Below are 17,518 nucleotides of genomic sequence, written 5' to 3'. Positions count from 1 at the left end.
CCACACCCAGCTAATTTTTGTATTTTTAGTAGAGAGAGGGTTTCACCCTGTTGGCCAGGTTGTTTGTGAACTCCTGACCTCAAGTGATCCGCCCTCCCAAAGTGCTGGGATTACAGGCATAAGCTACCACACCCGGCCTCTATTTCTCATTAATCAAAGACTTTAGCCCATCTGGAACTATTGTTAAGTGCTCTAATGGGTGTGGATGCACTATCAAGAGCTGTCATAATGTGAGACAACATAAGGACACCTGAGACCTTAGTCAACCTGCAAGTCCTTTCACAATTAGCACCTGACTTCTCATAGACTTTTTTTTAAATATTAAGGAAAATGTGATCCTGCCTTCAAGTAGATCACATTTTAGGGAGAAGACACCCATGTGTAGTTAATGGAAACAATAGTTTTGAAATTTACTAATTTACTGGTGTCCCTTGCACTTCCTTGTCCTCCCCGCAACTCGCCCCATTTTCTGCAGAGGCATCCATTTGCCCATGAGGGAGCTAGGGCTGTTACAACAGGAATTCAAAGAGGACGCAGTCCACATTCAGTTTTGAAACTCAGAATAGATACCTGGACAGCATAGAAAGATGATAGTCTTAAAAGCCAGGCTTTGTCATGAAAAAAAGAATTTTCTAAGTTTCTTTGGCTCCTAGTACTGTGTCAGGGGCACTAACTCTAAGCCTAAGTCAGATCACAAACTCACTTCCATAGTGCAGAAGAAATACTCCTGCTACCATTAAGGGGCTTAAGTCTCCCTCATCCCCCTAGAAAGGAGGAAATGACAGTGTGGAAGGCCACCCTAGAGAGGAAGCAAAAATAGAAAACCCAGTTCTCTTTTTTACACAAGTGGAGTGTGGGGAGGAGAAAGGAACGTTGACAAACATGTTCTCCCTTTTCTTCCTCTTGGGGTGAAACTCTGCTGGAGACAAACTGGTAAAAATGCCCAGGTAGGCTGGAGGTAGCTGAGAACCTTGTAGGAGGAATAGGGAAGACGAAGACTTACTAAAGACACTTGGCATTTGGTCCTGCCCAACATGGTTTGGGCAGCAGCACAGCAGTTGCTAGACAGGTAAACACTAGGCCAGGGGGTTCCTGGGTGAGGCCAGAGGAAGTGAGGGACCAGCAGGTGCCTGCGTCAAGGACAAGGGTCTGCTCTGGCCAGGACTTGTTCGCGGACACAGGGATGAGCACCTAGCACAATGTCGGGTACTCAAAAAGCCTTAGCTAGCCCTAGAGGTTATTAGTTTATTAGAACACAAGAGCCACACAGCGCCAAAGGAAAAGCAGATACATGGTATGCAGAAACAGTGTGATAGCTACAGATGCAAATTACTCCCCTTAAGCATTGCATCAGTTAGGGTCCATTCAAGAAAGCAGAATCCTCCCTAGGTGTTCCAAACACAGAGAATTTAATAAAGGGAATTGGTCACCCACATTATGGACACTGAGAAACCAACCAGTAGATAATGACTCATCCAGAGATTATAAGAGCAGAAAACCCCTATTAGCCATGTGGTTGGAAGGACAACACATTGGCAACTAGATGGACATTGAATGCCTGAATCGTAAATAGGTTTACTTTTATAAAAATATTTAATAAGATGGCCGGGCGCAGTGGCTCATGCCTATAATCCCAGCACTTTGGGAACCTGAGGCGGGGGGATCACGAGGTCAAGAGTTTGAGACCAGCCTGACCAACATGGTGAAACCCCATCTCTCCTAAAAATACAAAAATTAGCCAGGCGTGGTGGCAGGCGCCCACAGTCCCAGCTACTCGGGAGGCTGAGTCAGGAGAATCGCTTGAACCCAGGAGGTGGAGGTTGCAGTGAGCTGAGATCACGCCATTGCACTCCAGCCTGGGCGACAGAGAGAGACTCGGTCTCAAAATAATAATAATAATAATAATAATAATGAGATGGCCAGGCATGGTGGCTTATACCTGTAATCCCAGCACTTTGAGAGGCCAAGGCGGGCGGATCACAAGGTCAGGAGATTAAGATCATCCTAGCCAACATGGTGAAACCCTGTCTCTACTAAAAACACAAAAATTAGCTGGGCATGGTAGCATGTGCCTGTAATCCCAGCTACTCAGGAGGCTGAGACAGGAGAATCGCTTGAACGAGGGAGTCGGAGGTTGCAGTGAGCCAAGATCACACCGCTGCACTCCAGCCTGGCAACAGAGTGAGACTCCGTCTCAAAAAACACACACACACACACACAAAGAAAAAGACGTATTTAATAAGATATAGGCAAACTTTTATTTTTATTTATTTATTTTTTGAAACTGGGTCTCACTTTGCCACCCAGGCTGGAGTGCATTGGGGTAATCTCGGCTCACTGCAGCCTCGACCTCCTGAGCTCAGTGACCCTCCCACCTCAGCCCCCAAAGCAGCTAGGACTAAATTTCACCTCATTGCCCAGGCTGGTCTTGAACTCCTGAGTTCAAGTGATCTGCCTGCCTCGGCCTCCCAAAGTGCTGGGATTACAGGTGTGAGCCACAGCACCAGGCCAAGATGTAGGTACATTTTAAAAATTAAAATCAGCTTTAAATAATTTTTGCTTAAAAATGTATCTTTGGCCGGGCACAGTGGCTTGCACCCGCAATCCCAGCACTTTGAGAGGCTAAGGCAGGCAGATCACTTGAGGTCAGGAGTTCCAGACCAGCCTGGCCAACACGGCAAAACCCCCTCTCTGCCAAAAATACAAAAATTAGCCAGGCGTGGTGGCTCACGCCTGTAGTCCCAGCTATTGGGGAGGCTGAGATAGGAGAATAACTTGAACCTGAGAGATGGAGGCTACAGTGAGCTGGGATTTTACCACTGCACTCCAGCCTGGGTGACAGAGTGAGACTCCGTCTCAAAAAAAAAAAAAAAAAAGAATTCTTTAACTTGTATTTTATCGTTAAATACAGGCAAGAAGGGGGTTTGTTTTTAATGTATTTAATGTATTTTTATCATTAAATATAGGCAAGAATGGGAAACGGCTGTTAATCACCTTTGTTTTTATAAACTAAGTTTCTCCCAAACTTAGTTCAGCCTATGCCCAGGAAAGAATAAAGACAGCTTGGAGCTTAGAAGCAAGGTGGAGTTGGCTAGGTCAGATCTCTTTTGCTGTCTCAGCTACAATTTTGCATTAGCGGTTTCATGATCTCTAGGGGCTCTTTTCCTGAGGCATTCCTTGGTTCTGGGTTCTCCCTATTGAAACAGATTCCCTAGGAGTTTTCATTCTCTCCAGGTGGGGGCAACAAAGGACAGTGAATCCCATGGGCGGGCCTTGCAGTGCTGTGGAGAGCTCCTCCCACTTCTCTGGTGGCTGGCAGTAAGTGCTGGAAATCTGCAAACATCTTCGCTCCCCTCCCTCTCTTCCTCCATGTCTCAGAGGAGTCACACCTGCTCAGAGTCAGATCTTTGCTTTACCTGTGGCCCAAGTCGGTTTCAAGAATAATTAAACTACAAGTTTAAAAATTAAACAAAGTATGGTAATTAGAAATAAAAACACACCAGAGACCATCTAAAGCAATCAGATAACCCCAAGATAAGCTAATTATAAAAACTAAGCACTGAATTTAGCTCCAAATTTCTAGATATCAGGGCAGGGTCAGGATTAGGGTAAAGCAGACTCAAATGCAAAAGGTAAGGAGAGGCCGAGCATGGTTGCTCACACCAGTAATCCCAGCATTTTGGGAGGCTGAGCTGGGAGGATTCCTGGAGGCCAGGAGTTAAGACCACCCTGGGCAACATAGTAAGACCCCATATCTACAATTTTTTTTTTATTTTAATTAGCCAGGCATGGTGGTGCACACCTGTAATCCTAGCTACTCAGGAGACTGAGGCTGTAATGAGCTATGAGCTATGATCACACCACAGCTTCCAGCCTGGGTGACAGAGGGAGACCCTGTCTTAAAAAAAAAAAAAGTGATAAGGAGAGGGGCAGACCAAAATCTCAATAACCAAGTAAATAATATTACCATGTAATATTTCCAAAAATCAAAAACCCTCACAAAAAACAATATGTCCAATTTTTGCATAAAAACATGTGTATAGAGGGAAATAGTTTTTCTTTTGCCTCAATTCCAAAATGACACCACATAGCACAGTCAGATCTGGTTTTTAGTGAAGATTTGATATTTTGTTCACCTGGAATTTTGCTTTGTTTTGTTTTGTTTTTGAGACGGAGTCTCACTCTGTCACCCAGGCTAGAGTGCAGTGGCACGATCTCGGCTCACTGCAAGCTCCGCCTCCCAGGTTCGCGCCATTCTCCTGCCTCAGCCTCCCGAGTAGCTGGGACTCTAGGCGCCTGCCAGCATGCCCGGCTAATTGTTTGTATTTTTTAGTAGAGACGGGGTTTCACTGTGTTAGCCAGGATGGTCTCGATCTCCTGACCTCGTGATCTGCTCACTTCAGCCTCCCAAAGTGCTGGGATTATAGGCATGAGCCACTGCTCCCAGCCCTGTTCATCTGGAATTTTTTAGTATTAATGCTGATCTTTTAAAATATTGCATTAAAATATAATCTTAGTATTTGGTGCCCCTCTAAATTTACCAATGTGAATGCCTCACTGTCACTCACCTTCATTCCAGACCTGTAAGGGGCCCCCTCACTAGGGAGCATCAGAATCACTGGACTCCCCTGGCCAACAAGCCTTTGCCAGGCATCCCACATGCCCAGGATGTCCTGGGGCAAGCCCGGCAGACACACAGTTCACAAGACACCACCCCATCAGCCTTGGGCTGGCTCTTCCCCCTGCATCTGGTGCCAGCTACCAAATCCTTCCCAACACAGTGCTCCAGGTACCTCTATCTACTAGTCAGAACTGACAGATGAGATAAAAATCTTTTTTAAAAAATTTATTGTGGTAAGGACATGCAACATGAGATCTACCCTCTTAACTAAGTTTTAAGGTACAACACATAGCTGTTGACTATAGGTGCAATGTTATACAGCAGATCTCGAGTTGTTTTTGTTTCTTTGATTTGTTTTGTTTTGTTTTTTTGAGATGGAGTCTCGCTCTGTCACCCAGGCTGGAGTGTAGTGGCGTGATCTCAGCTCACTGCAACCTCTGCCTCCCAGGTTCAAGTGATTCTCCTGCCTCAGCCTCCCGAGTACCTGGGATTACAGGTGCATGTCATCACGCTTGGCTAATTTTTATATTCTTAGTAGAGTCAGGGTTTCACCATGTTGGCCAGGCTGGTCTCAAACTCCTGACCTCAGGTGATCTACCTGACTTGGTCTCCCAAAGTGCTAGGATTACAGGCATGAGCCACCATGCCCGGCCAGATCTCCAGAGTTTACTAATCTTGCTTAAAGATAAAATCTTATAAAGAACTAGGAAATTATTCTAACAGGGACAACTGACATAATATTGTAGGAATGAGACTGGAGAGCATTTCCAGCTCCAAAGCTCATTTTAGCCTGACAGATGATGGTGCAGAGTTGTAGACAGGGCTGTGTATTTGTCTGCTCTCATGCTGCTAATAAATACATACCCGAGACTGGGTAATTTATAAAGGAAAGAGATTTAATGGACTCCCAATTCCACATGGTTGGGGAGGCCTCACAATCATGGCGTAAGGCGAATGAGGAGCAAAGTCACATCTTACATGGCATCAGCCAAGAAAGCGTGTGCAGGGGAACTCCCCTTTATAAAACCATCAGATCTCATGAGCCTTATTCCCTATCACGAGAACAGCAGGGGAAAAACCGGCCCCCACAATTCAATTACCTCCCACCAGGTCTCTCCCAAGACACATGGGAATTATGGGAGCTACAGTTTGAGTTAAGATTTGGGTGGGGACACAGCCAAACCATATCAGGCTGTAAGCTGGAAGAGTGAGGTAACTACTGCTCTAGATGCTGCTGCTCTGGGGACACTTTGAGGACTATCCAGTGGAAATTCCTGCAGTTATAGAACTTGTCTGCATTTGCACAGGCAATACAGTAAGCACTGACCATGGGAGGCTACTGAGCACTTTAGATGTGGCTAGTGCAACTGAGAAACTAAATGTTAAGATATATCTAATTCTGATGAATTTATATTTACATTTAAATGACCACATATTTTCTTTTGGCTGGAATGACCATCTTCTAATCATTTGCCTAATTGATGAAAAAAAAGGGAAAGAGGAGAAGCACCTGCCCTCTGTTCCCTGGGCCTTTTATAGAGTTGCTCCTTTGGACACACATGTACGAATCTACAAGAAGGGAGATGTTACAGACATCAAGGGAGTGGGTACTGTTCAAAAAGGAATACCCCACAAATGTTACCATGGCAAAGCTGGAATTCTACAGTGCTACCCAGCATGCTGTTGGCATTTCTTTTTTTTTTTTTTTTTTTTTTTTTTGAGACAGAGTCTCGCTCTGTCGCCCAGGCTGGAGTGCAGTGGCCGGATCTCAGCTCACTGCAAGCTCCGCCTCCTGGGTTTACGCCATTCTCCTGCCTCAGCCTCCCGAGTAGCTGGGACTACAGGCGCCCGCCACCTCGCCCGGCTAGTTTTTTGTATTTTTTAGTAGAGACGGGGTTTCACTGTGTTAGCCAGGATGGTCTCGATCTCCTGACCTCATGATCCGCCCGTCTCAGCCTCCCAAAGTGCTGGGATTACAGGCTTGAGCCACCGCGCCCGGCCGCTGTTGGCATTTCTGTAAATAAACAAGATTCTAGCCAAAAGAATTACTGTATATGTTGAGCATATGAAGTACTTAAAGAGCCAAGATAGTTTCCTAAATGCTGCAAGAAAACGATCAGAAAAAGAAGGAACCCAAAGAGAAACGTACCTAAGTTCCATTGAAGCACCAGCCTGCTCTCCCAAGAGAAGCATACTTTGTGAACCAACAGAAGGGAGCCTGAGCTGCTGGAACCTCTTCCCTGTGAATTTATGGCATAATAGGTGCCAAAAAAATTAAGGACCTCTTGACTGTTAAAAAAAAATCCACGTAATTAGTGGCTACTTATTAGTGCAACAGGCCTCAGATTTTATATTAGAATCTCCTGCAGGACTTGAAGCAATTTGGTGAGCCCATCTCAGAGCCTCTGATTCAGTAGGTCTGGGTGAGGCCTGAGAATTTTCACTTTTGTTGTTTTTTTGAGACGGACTCTTACTCTGCTGCCCAGGCTGGAGTGTAATAGCACGATCTCGGCTCACTACAACCTCTGCCTTCCAGGTTCAGGCAATTCTGCGTCAGCCTATGGAGTAGCTGGGATTATAGGTGTGTGTCACCAGGCCCAGCTCATTTTTGTATTTTTAGTAGAGACAGGGTTTCACCATATTGGCCAGGCTGGTCTCAAACTTCTGACCTCAGGTGATCCGCCCACCTTGGCCTCTCAAAGTGCTGGGATTACAGGCGTGAGCCACCGTGCCCAGGTGTACACATACTGAGTCCTCACTTTCAGTTCTTTTGGGTAGGGAGATCCACTTCTAAGTTCCCTCACATGACTATTGGAAATTGTCAATTCATCTTGACCCATTTTTTGGTTCAGTTCATCTCAAAAAGTTATTTTGTCATCCTTATAAATCCAGAGCTAAAGGACCTCTGCAGGTATCTTTTAGAGTAGACACTGCACTGCAGGCCTACCTGACTCTCAGAGTCCAGATTCTGGCTGGGGCAAGAAGTCGGTAAAATGTCTCCCAGTGACCCCATCCCCAGGTGTTCAGCCCCTTGTGCGATCCCCTCCCGCTGTGTGTGCGCTGGACTTGCTTTTCATGAAGAGAATAGTGGAAGTGGTGGCTTGTCACTTCTGAGATTAGGTTACAAAAGACTAGCTTCCTTCCCATTCACCATCTCTCTCACTCGTGCTGGTGGAAGCACGCTGCTGTGTTGTAAACAACCTGTCAGGAGGGCTGTGTGGCAGAGCAAGGGACTGATGTCATGATGCTTTGTGATTCTTTTTCCCCCTGAAAGCCTAGTGAGATCATTACAACTTGAATGGAGCCATCTTCTCTGTTCTGCTCTATACTCCCCCAACACAATCCATCTCCCAATGTGTAGAGCCAGGGCCCACAACCTCAGACAGCCCAAGGGCAGGGGATGAAATGCCTGTGATCCTACAAGTCCTGTGGCACCAACTCCCCCCACCTCTGGTGCCTCCATCAATACAGCCAGGGGAAGACATTTGACAAGCTAATTAGATTGCCTCATTAGGTATTCGGAAGTGGGGCATTAAAAAGCAAGGGTTCTCAGATGGCGGGAGGCGAAGCATAGATAGAGATATGACTGGTGTCGGTGGCCTAGCAAGTCACTTATGAGGGAAGCCAGAATGTGTCTTTGGAAGTAGTGCAGTGTGCTGGTAATGCTCCAGAGTGTGGAAGTAGGCGGCCTGGTTTGAATCATGGCTCCCACTTATTAGCTGTAGGATTTGGGGAAAGTTGCTTAACCTTTAGGTGACTCTGTTTTCTCATCTATAAAATGGGGAAATGGTATTGAACTCAACTCGTTAAAATGAAAAGAGTTGACACACACAAGGGATACAGCACACACCCGAGAACTGCCAGAGACAAGAAGGCTGCAGAGAAGTCCCCACAGCGTCAAAGCCCACAGACCAGCAGCTCCCAACGACATTCCAGTCCTCAGAGGGGCTGCCAGGACTTGAGCACGTTATTTCACCATCCAAGCGTTTCCACAGAGAGCAAACAGAAATATTTCCTATGGCATTTTACCTAATTAAGTCTTCAGCTCAACACTAAAAGACTTTTCAATTTAAAAATCATACACCACATTTATTTGAAAGTTTTATTTTTCTTTTTATTGCAAATTTCTGGTAAAGGAAAGAACATGGAAGCTGATTCTCATTTGAGCTTTGGTGAGAAGAGTACTGCACTGTGGCTCGGCAGCTCACCACCTTGGTCGCACGCCCAAACACACGGACGGAGGCCTCAGGCACGCACTGATGCCTGCGACCCACCTCCCACAGGTTCTGACTTAATCGGTCTAGGAGGCACAGGGGGACATCAGTAGGTTTCCCGACTCCTCCAGATGATTCCAACGTGTAGCCGAGGTGGAGCACGCCTGCGGTGGCTCATCTCAAGGGGCTGGCAATGTCAGAAGCACCTGAGAAGCTCAGCTGACAGCCCAGTGTCACCTGCTTACGTCACCCCTTGGCCAGAGTCCAGCTGGTGCTCCCCGCCTCCCTCTTCCCAGGTGTCGATGTTCTGATTCCTTCTCCTCAAAGACCCCAGAGGACAGAGATGCTGGAGGGGCTGTGGCTTCCTGTGCTGTGGTTTGTGCTTAAACGTGGAGAACCACATGAAACGTGTACGCTACCACAGAAGAAATTCACTTTCTGATTGCAAAACAGCAATCACCTCTTTTTTTCTTTGTTAAGTGGAAATTTGTGGCAAAATAAGAAAATATGTGTTGGATAATAGAGTCCCTATATAACCTCTCATGTCCAAATTTGAAAAAAAAATTGTCAAGCCATTGAGAGCAAAATACATACTTTAGCAGCATATTTTATATGGGTAAACAGTAATAGCCAGTCAGATACTTCATTTGTGATTTATCCTAAAAATAGAAAATGCTTTTTATTTTCCTGAGTCCTTGGCAAACAAAAAACATTTTTTTTCTTTTTAATTGTTAAAGTATTCCTGTTTTTCTTTTTCCTGGGGCACCCTCACAGTTCAGATCAGTGTGTCTCACTGTCAGTTTTTACATACAGAGATGAACAAACAGCACTGGGGCCAATTTCCAATGACTGATCACATATGGCGATTGAAAATAAAACACCCATCATCTATAAAGTTGTTCAAGATGAAAGTTTCTTGACAGTGCTATAAATGCAATATCAATTTGAATTGCTGTCCATACAAAAGTATGAATTTCTATTCCATTAGTAATACTGAATGATTAATACCTTAACAGTGATAAAATTTTTAGAACATTTAAAAAATACAGAGGATTCCAGTTTTACATCATACTTCTGACGGATTATCATACTTTCTATTTTGTCTGCAAAACTTTTACAGAGTACAGTGCATTGACATGATAAAACCAAGGCACAAAAATACAGTTACAATAAGTGTATATAAACCCTAGCACTTTGTGCCAATTTTGGAAAGAGAGAGATCATAAAGTCTGAAAAATTATCACATTCTATTTGATTAGTGAACAATTAATTGTGCAGTAAATAGATTGTTAACCACCATTCCATTATTAAATATATGGCTATCACTATACAGGCTGTGGATAATTCAAAAATAGTTTTAAATATTAAAACCTGTAATATCTAGGTGGTCGATGCCAATATTGAGCCTTACTTTATCTAAATAAGTCTCCATTTAATTTGCAATCCATATGGCAGTTAGCAATTTTTAAACTATTTCCATTACATAAATGGTGGGGTTTATTCTAAATGTCAAATCCTTTCCCCTTACAAAAGACAGAAGATTTACAAGAAGATAACCAATATAAGAAATGCATAGACAACAATAAGAAAATCCAAATTGGACTCAAAGGTTGAAGTCTAATCTACTGGGACATTCTCTTAATTTACGGTGAGGAACAACACATTCCTGTAATGATTCATTAGTTTCTTAATTTAAAAAAAATCGCCATGACATTTTTCAAAATAGTAAACAGTCTTCATTAGTGCATCAAGCATTGAAGAAAAATTGTCATTTTTCCATTCGTAAAATGAAGAAGATAAAAGCCTTTCAAAATCCAGGGCAGGGGATTTCCACTGAATTTAGAGAAGTGAAATAAACGGGTAAAAACTGTATTTCATACTTTTAAAGAAAGAGTATTTTCAAGACTCAAGGTAAACATTTAGACCCATTAAACACATTTCTTGGCACATGCACGCCATGGATGGAACAATCCCGAAAGTGGCGACGGCCTGGCTACAGAGGTATCCGGCTCCTGGCCCCACTGGCAAAACTGTCTTTTAGGACCTTGTCCCAGCTCCCTTCACATGGGAGTTTCTGGCTTCTGCATCAGCTGGATTTGCTTCTGTAGCTGGTCCCTGTCCAGCTTCATCTTGGCCTCGAGAACTTGCCTGAGGGATCCTATGCTTTCATAGACAGCTGTAAACCCTTGAAGGAGAGGTAAATTTCACAAGAGTTAATATTTTTTAAAAATTCTATATCAAATTCTATAGCATCTGGTAATGGTTGATTCACACAAAAATTATTAATAGATGCTAAAACCCCTGGGGTAAAAGTTTGATGGGGAACAGGTGAGTTTCTAGTTTCTCCCTAGAGATTACTTTTTAATTTACAAAAAGGAAAAAGGAACGATTACAATGGAGAAGACTGTCACATACCACTTTAACCAAGTGATCAAAGCTCATGTCACCAATACTGGGAGAAACCAACATCATGTAACTCCTGAAAAGATACCCCAAGCAGGGCACAACATCACTTCTTGACATTTTTAAAGAATACCAAATGCACAACTTAATTCATATCAAGATGAAGCAAACAGGCCTGGTACGGTGGCTCATGCCAGTAATCCCAGCACTTTGGGAGGCCAATGCGGGTGGATCATCTGAGGTCAGGAGTTCGAGACCAGCCTGGCCAACATGGCGACACCCCATCTCTACTAAAAATACAAAAATTAGCTAAGTATGGTGTTGCATGCCTGTAGTCCCAGCTACTTAGGAGGCTGAGGCAGGAGAATCGCTTGAACCCAGGAAGCGGAGGTTGCAGTGAGCCAAGATTATACTACTGCACTCCAGCCTGGGCGACAGAGCAAGACTCCATCTCAAAAAAAAAAAAAAAAAAAAAAAAGATGAAGCAAACAAATCGAAACTGAGGGATAGTCTACAAAATGCTGGCTGGCTGGTACTCTTTAAAACTGTCGGCCGGGCGCGGTGGCTCAAGCCTGTAATCCCAGCACTTTGGGAGGCCGAGACGGGAGGATCACAAGGTCAGGAGATCGAGACCACCCTGGCTAATACGGTGAAACCCCGTCTCTACTAAAAAATATAAAAAACTAGCCGGGCGAGGTGGCGGGCGTTTGTAGTCCCAGCTACTTGGGAGGCGGAGGCAGGAGAATGGCGTGAACCCGGGAGGCGGAGCTTGCAGTGAGCTGAGATCCGGCCACTGCACTCCAGCCTGGGCGACAGAGCCAGACTCCGTCTCAAAAAAAAAAAAAAAAAAAAAAAAACTGTCAAGATCACTGAGAAACTGATCCAGAATAATAGAGACTAAATAAAGAAATATGACAACTAAACACGATGTGTAATTCTGGATTAGAACCCGAAGGGGCCAACATCACTAATCATAAGGGCAATACAAATTAAAACCACAATGAGTCATTACCTCACACCTGTTAGGATGGCTACTATCAAAAAGACAAAAGAGTACAAGTGCTGGCAAGGGTGTGAAGAAAGGAGAACACTTGTACACTGCTGGTGGGAATGCAGAATGGGGCAGCCATTGTGGAAAACAGTATAGGGCAGGGGTGTCCAATCTTTCGGCTTCCCTGGACCACACTGGAAGAATTGTCTTGGGCAATACAAATACACTAACACTAATGACAGCTGATGAGCTAAACAAACAAAAAAATCACAAAAAAATCTCATAATGTTTTAAGAACGTTTACAGATTTGGGGTGGGCTTCATTCAAAGCCATCCTGGGTCGCATGTGGCCTGCAGAATGTGGGTTGGACAAGCTTGGTATAGAGGTTACTAAAGAAATTTAAAATAGAACTACCATACGACCCAGGAATCTCACTATTGGGTATATTCCCAAAGGAAATTAAATTACTACCTCATAAAGATATCTGCACTCCCCTGTTCACTGCACCATTATTTACAATAGCCAAGATATGGAAACAAATGCAGTGTGTCCAAAAAATAAGTGAATAAAGAAGTTGTGTATATATACATATGATGAATATTATTCATCCTTACAAAAAAAAACAGGAGAGCCTGCCATTTGTCACAAATGGATAAAAATGGAGGACATTATGCTAAGTGAAATAAGACAGATACAGAAAGAAAAATACTGCATGATCTCATATGTGGAATCTAAAAAAAGAAAAGGAGGAGGGAAGGAAGGAAAGAAGGAAGGAACGAAGGAAGGAAGGAAGGAAAGAAAGAGGAAGGAAGGAAGGAAGGAAGGAAGGAAGAAGGAAGGAAGGAAGGAAGGCCGGCCAGCCAAGGTGGGTGGATTACTTGAGGTCAGGAGTTCGAGACCAGCCTGGCCAACACCATGAAACTCCATCTCTACTAAAAATACAAAAATTAGCCGGACATGGTGGTGCACATCTACAATCCCAGCTATCCATGAGGCTGAGGCATGAGAATCACTTGAACCAGGGAAGAACAGGTCACAGTGAGCCGAGATCGCGCCACTGCACTCCAGCCTGGGTGACAGAGCAGGACTCTGTCTCAAAAAAAAAAAAAAAAAAAGACATAGAGAATAAAATGGTGGTTGCCAAAGGTGGGGAGGAAGAGGAGGAAATGGGGAGATGCAGGTGAAAAGATACAAATTGCTGATATGCAGAATGAACAAAAACAGACATCTAATGTATAGCATGAGGACTACAGTCAATAATATTGTATTGTATTTGGCATTTTTGCTAAAAGAGTACATTTTCAGGTGTTGTTGCCATACACACACACACACACACAAATACCTGTGAGACGATACATATGTTAACCTGCTTGAATACGGTAACTATTTCACTATGCATACGTATATCAAAATATAAACATCTTATATATCTTAAATATATACAATAATTTTTTATTTAAAAAACATGTAATTAGAAAAAAAAGACACTGGACTAGAAAAGGGTTGCTATAAAGGAAAGAATGGCACATTGAAAATTGAATATTAATAAAATTTCATTGATGATACATTGTATTGAAGTTATTTAGAAGGGAATATCCTTGTTCTTAGGATGTATACACTGAAATAATGAAAGGACGACCAGGCAGTGGCTCACTGTAATTCCAGCTCTTTGGCAGGTCAAGGCAAGAGGACTGCTTGAGGCCAGGAGTTCCAGACCAGTCTGGGCAACATACTGAAGCCCCATCTCTTAAATAAAAATTTTTTTAAATAAAAAAATGAGCTGGGCATGGTGGCACATGCCCAAAGTCGTAGCTGCTCAGTAGGTCGAGGAAGAGGGTTCACTTGAGCCCAAGAGGTTGCAGTGAGCTACGATCACACCACTTCACTGCAGCCTAGGCAACAGAGTGAGCCCCTGTCTCATTCTGTCATTTTTTTTTAATTTCCAAAAAAAAAATGGAAATAATAAAGGGCAAAAAAGCATCATGAGGCTAGGCCTGGTGGCTCTTGCCTGTAATCCCAGCACTTCAGCAGGCCGAGGCGGGAGGATCATTTGAGGATGGGAGTTCAAGACCAGCCTGGCCAACATGGTGAAACCTAGTCTCTATTAAAAATAGCAAATAATAATAATAATAATAATAATAATAATAATAATAATTAGCTGGGCATGATGGTGGGTGCCTGTAATCCCAGCTACTCAGGAGGCTGAGGCAGGAGAATCGCTTGAACCCTGGAGGCAGAGGTTGCAGTGAGCCAAGATCACGCCACTGCACTCCAGCCTGGCACAGAGCAAGATTCTGTCTCCAAAACAAAAAAAGAAAGAAGAAATATATTGTCTTTGTAATAAAGACAATGGCTTTACCTTAAGGCTCAGAGGCTTTTCATATTAGGTGCTAAATATTAACATCCTCAATGGTATATTAAATAGATAACAATACATTCATTCAGGGAATGATGCAAAGTTAAACATTGATGAAATATTCAAATACCATATTTTAATAGTCCAAAGACTAAGAAAGAAAATTCATTTTTATCTTTACAAGTTCTCCAGTTTATATATTTAATTGTAGCTCCTACCAATGAAATAATAAACATTTAGTGGTAATAACAAAATTATTCTTGAGATAACTAGCACTTTTATTTCCATGTGGCCAAAACAGAACAATGTCACAGAAGAAAATTCATGGGATTATACAATTGGAAGAAGCTGGGAGAGAATTTAATTCCACTTCTCACACTAGAGGAACATCTTCTTCCTGACCACGATCAACCAGCCTCTACTTGAATATTTTCCATAACAAAGAGCTCTCAAGCTCCCAAAGCCATCCGTCTTTTAGGACTCATGAACTTTAAGGTACTTCTGCCTCATATTGAGTTAAAAGCTGTCTTTGGGTACCTTCCACTTAGTGGTCACAGTTCTGTATTCCTGAGTTCAGAGTGTAAATCTAATCCCTCCTGTATATGACGGCACTCAGAACTTGAAATCAGCGCTAATGTTCTCCTCTAAGCAAGTGTGAACTAACGGGCCCTGCTGACCTGCCAGTAGAGGAAACTCATTCATTGCCAGGGTGGTACTGTTCTGCTAGCACTATAAAATAAGCCCTCAAAACCCCCTCAAAAAGATATGTGCTTCCTTCTGAGACATGTTAACCTTGGCTATGAACAGAAAAGACTTGGCAGATGATGCTAAAGAAAATGTACCTCAGTTGCAGGCTAAGCAGTTTCAGTTGTTTGCCTGTCTCTCATGGTGGCTCTTTATACAGCTGAAATTCATACAGCATTGTAGCTACTTAGACAACACAGCACAGCTACTCAGAAAATCAACTAAGGATATTTCACAGTTATTACCATTAGCCAGGTTCATAGGTAGTTGCAGGGGACACTAATTAATAGATTTTAGATCAAACAGAAAATAACGGATGTGAGTTGTTTTGGTTTTGGCCTACCAGCATTAACTTCCGCTTTCATTTCCTTGATGTTCTGGTTCATCTGTAACTCCAGCTTGGTGATGCGCCCGTGCATCTTCTCCTCTTCTTGCCTTGTTCTCTGACCATCGAAAGTCTTCCTTTGACCTTCTTCTATTTTGTCAAGTCTGGCTGACATCTGGCTGAGCTTCTTCTCCATATCCCTTTCACTGGCTCCCTGAGATCCATGATAAGAACTGCACTTAATCACTCCAAAAAGAAATCCGCATTGCATTCACATCAGCCATAATATCATTTAACAACAATCTGCAAGAAACAGATTCACAACAGCTGCTTGTTGCCCACCATAATATCCATTCTCCCTTTCTTCCTTAACAGATCCATGATTTTCAGCTGGGTATAAGGTCATTCAAAATAAAGACTACATTTTCAGGCCAGGTGTGGTGGCTCACACCTGTAATTCCAGCACTTTGGGAGGCCAAGGCAGGCAGATCACTTGAGGTCAGAAGTTAGAGACCATCCTGGCCAACATGGTGAAACCCTGTCTCTACTAAAAATACAAAAGTTAGCCAGGGATGGTGGTGGGTGCTGTAATCCCAGCTACATGGGAGGCTGAGGCAGGAGAATCACTTGAACACAGGAGGCGAGGTTGCAGTAAGCCAAGATCTCGCCATTGCACTCCAGCTTGGGTAACAGAGTGAGACTCTGTCTCAAAAAAAAAAAAAAAAAAAAAAAAAAAACACTACATTCAATGAGATGTAAGTACAAGTGTATATGGCAGTTTCCAGGAAAAGTTAAAAGACAGCTGATGTATATCCTTACTCCTTCCTTCTTCCTTCCCTTTCTGGAATTCAGCCAGAATGGCTGGAGCTCTAGCAGCTATACTGAATTATGAAGATACGGATCACTCTAGGATTGGCAAAAAGTTAAACTAGAAGGATCCTTGGTCACTGAGGACTGACAAGCTATCACATCAGTCCTGCATTACCTATACCTAGACTTCTGTTATGAGAAATAAAAAATAAGTTTCTATTTCATGAAAGCCACCATTATCCTGGGGTTCACTGTTACCTATTAAACAAATCCATATATAAACAGTGATTCAAAGACCCAGAATTATTAGTACAAATGTATTAGTATAAATCCAAGTAAGTCAATCAGTAGATGTGATGGAAATACAGGGAAATACTTAAAAGAACATATCTAATATTTTAAATATATATAAAATCATATACAAAAATGAAGTCTTTCCTTTTTTCCTTTTTCCTTTCCACATGCTTGGTTTTTATGGGAATCTGTGTCTGCCAGTGAGCTTGGAGGCCAAGACTGCAAACTCCAAGCTGTAAGTGGGTTATGGCATGATACTCCTCTCTTGATGGTGCTCAATGCGGAGTCTGCAATTCAACAGCTCCACATCTGGAGACAGCAGAGTCAGAGATGTACTGCACCAGTCATTTCAGCTCAATCGTCAATATCCAACAAGCGGAAACAGTGCAAGAAAAGGAAAGGGAGACAGAGATGCCATGCTAAACAATTAAAACCAACGAAAATTTGCTTGCCAGGTACTGGTTTGGGAGCATAACGATTTTGAATACTACATATGCAAGTCTTTCTTTTTTTTTTTTTTTTTTTTGAGATAGAGTCTCGCTCTGTCGCCCAGACTGGAGTGCAGTGGTGCAGTCATAGCTCACTGCAGTCTTGACCTTCCTGGGCTCAAGCTTGATTAGGGCTCAGCCTCCCAGGTAGCTGGGACTGCAAGTGTGTGTCACCATGCTCAGCTAATTTTTGTGTTTTTTGTAGAGATGGGGTTTCATCATGTTGCCCAGGCTGGTCTCGAACTCCTGGGCTCAACCGATCCTCCTGCCT

At 43.2% G+C, this 17,518-nt stretch overlaps 1 protein-coding gene across 16 annotated transcripts in view; it reads right to left on the bottom strand.

The window, feature by feature from the left end:
• Positions 1-8,713: 8,713 nt before the first annotated feature.
• FAM81A (family with sequence similarity 81 member A) overlaps positions 8,714-17,518 on the bottom strand; it is a 163,303-nt gene continuing 154,498 nt past the window's right edge. For all 16 annotated transcript variants that reach the window (XM_030929697.1, XM_030929692.1, XM_030929685.1 and 13 more), the window contains 2 exons: positions 15,674-15,869; positions 8,714-11,020 (listed from right to left, as the gene is read on the bottom strand). In XM_030929697.1, the coding sequence (XP_030785557.1) occupies positions 10,896-11,020; positions 15,674-15,869 (321 nt within the window). In that variant the 3' untranslated portion in view covers positions 8,714-10,895. The remainder of the gene's footprint in view (positions 11,021-15,673; positions 15,870-17,518) is intronic.

The sequence above is a fragment of the Rhinopithecus roxellana genome, chromosome 5 (genome assembly GCF_007565055.1).
Source record: "Rhinopithecus roxellana isolate Shanxi Qingling chromosome 5, ASM756505v1, whole genome shotgun sequence".
NCBI classification, from domain to species: domain Eukaryota; kingdom Metazoa; phylum Chordata; class Mammalia; order Primates; family Cercopithecidae; genus Rhinopithecus; species Rhinopithecus roxellana.
The sequence above is the reverse complement of the archived record's forward strand: the minus strand, read 5'-3'. Positions and strand labels throughout refer to the sequence as shown.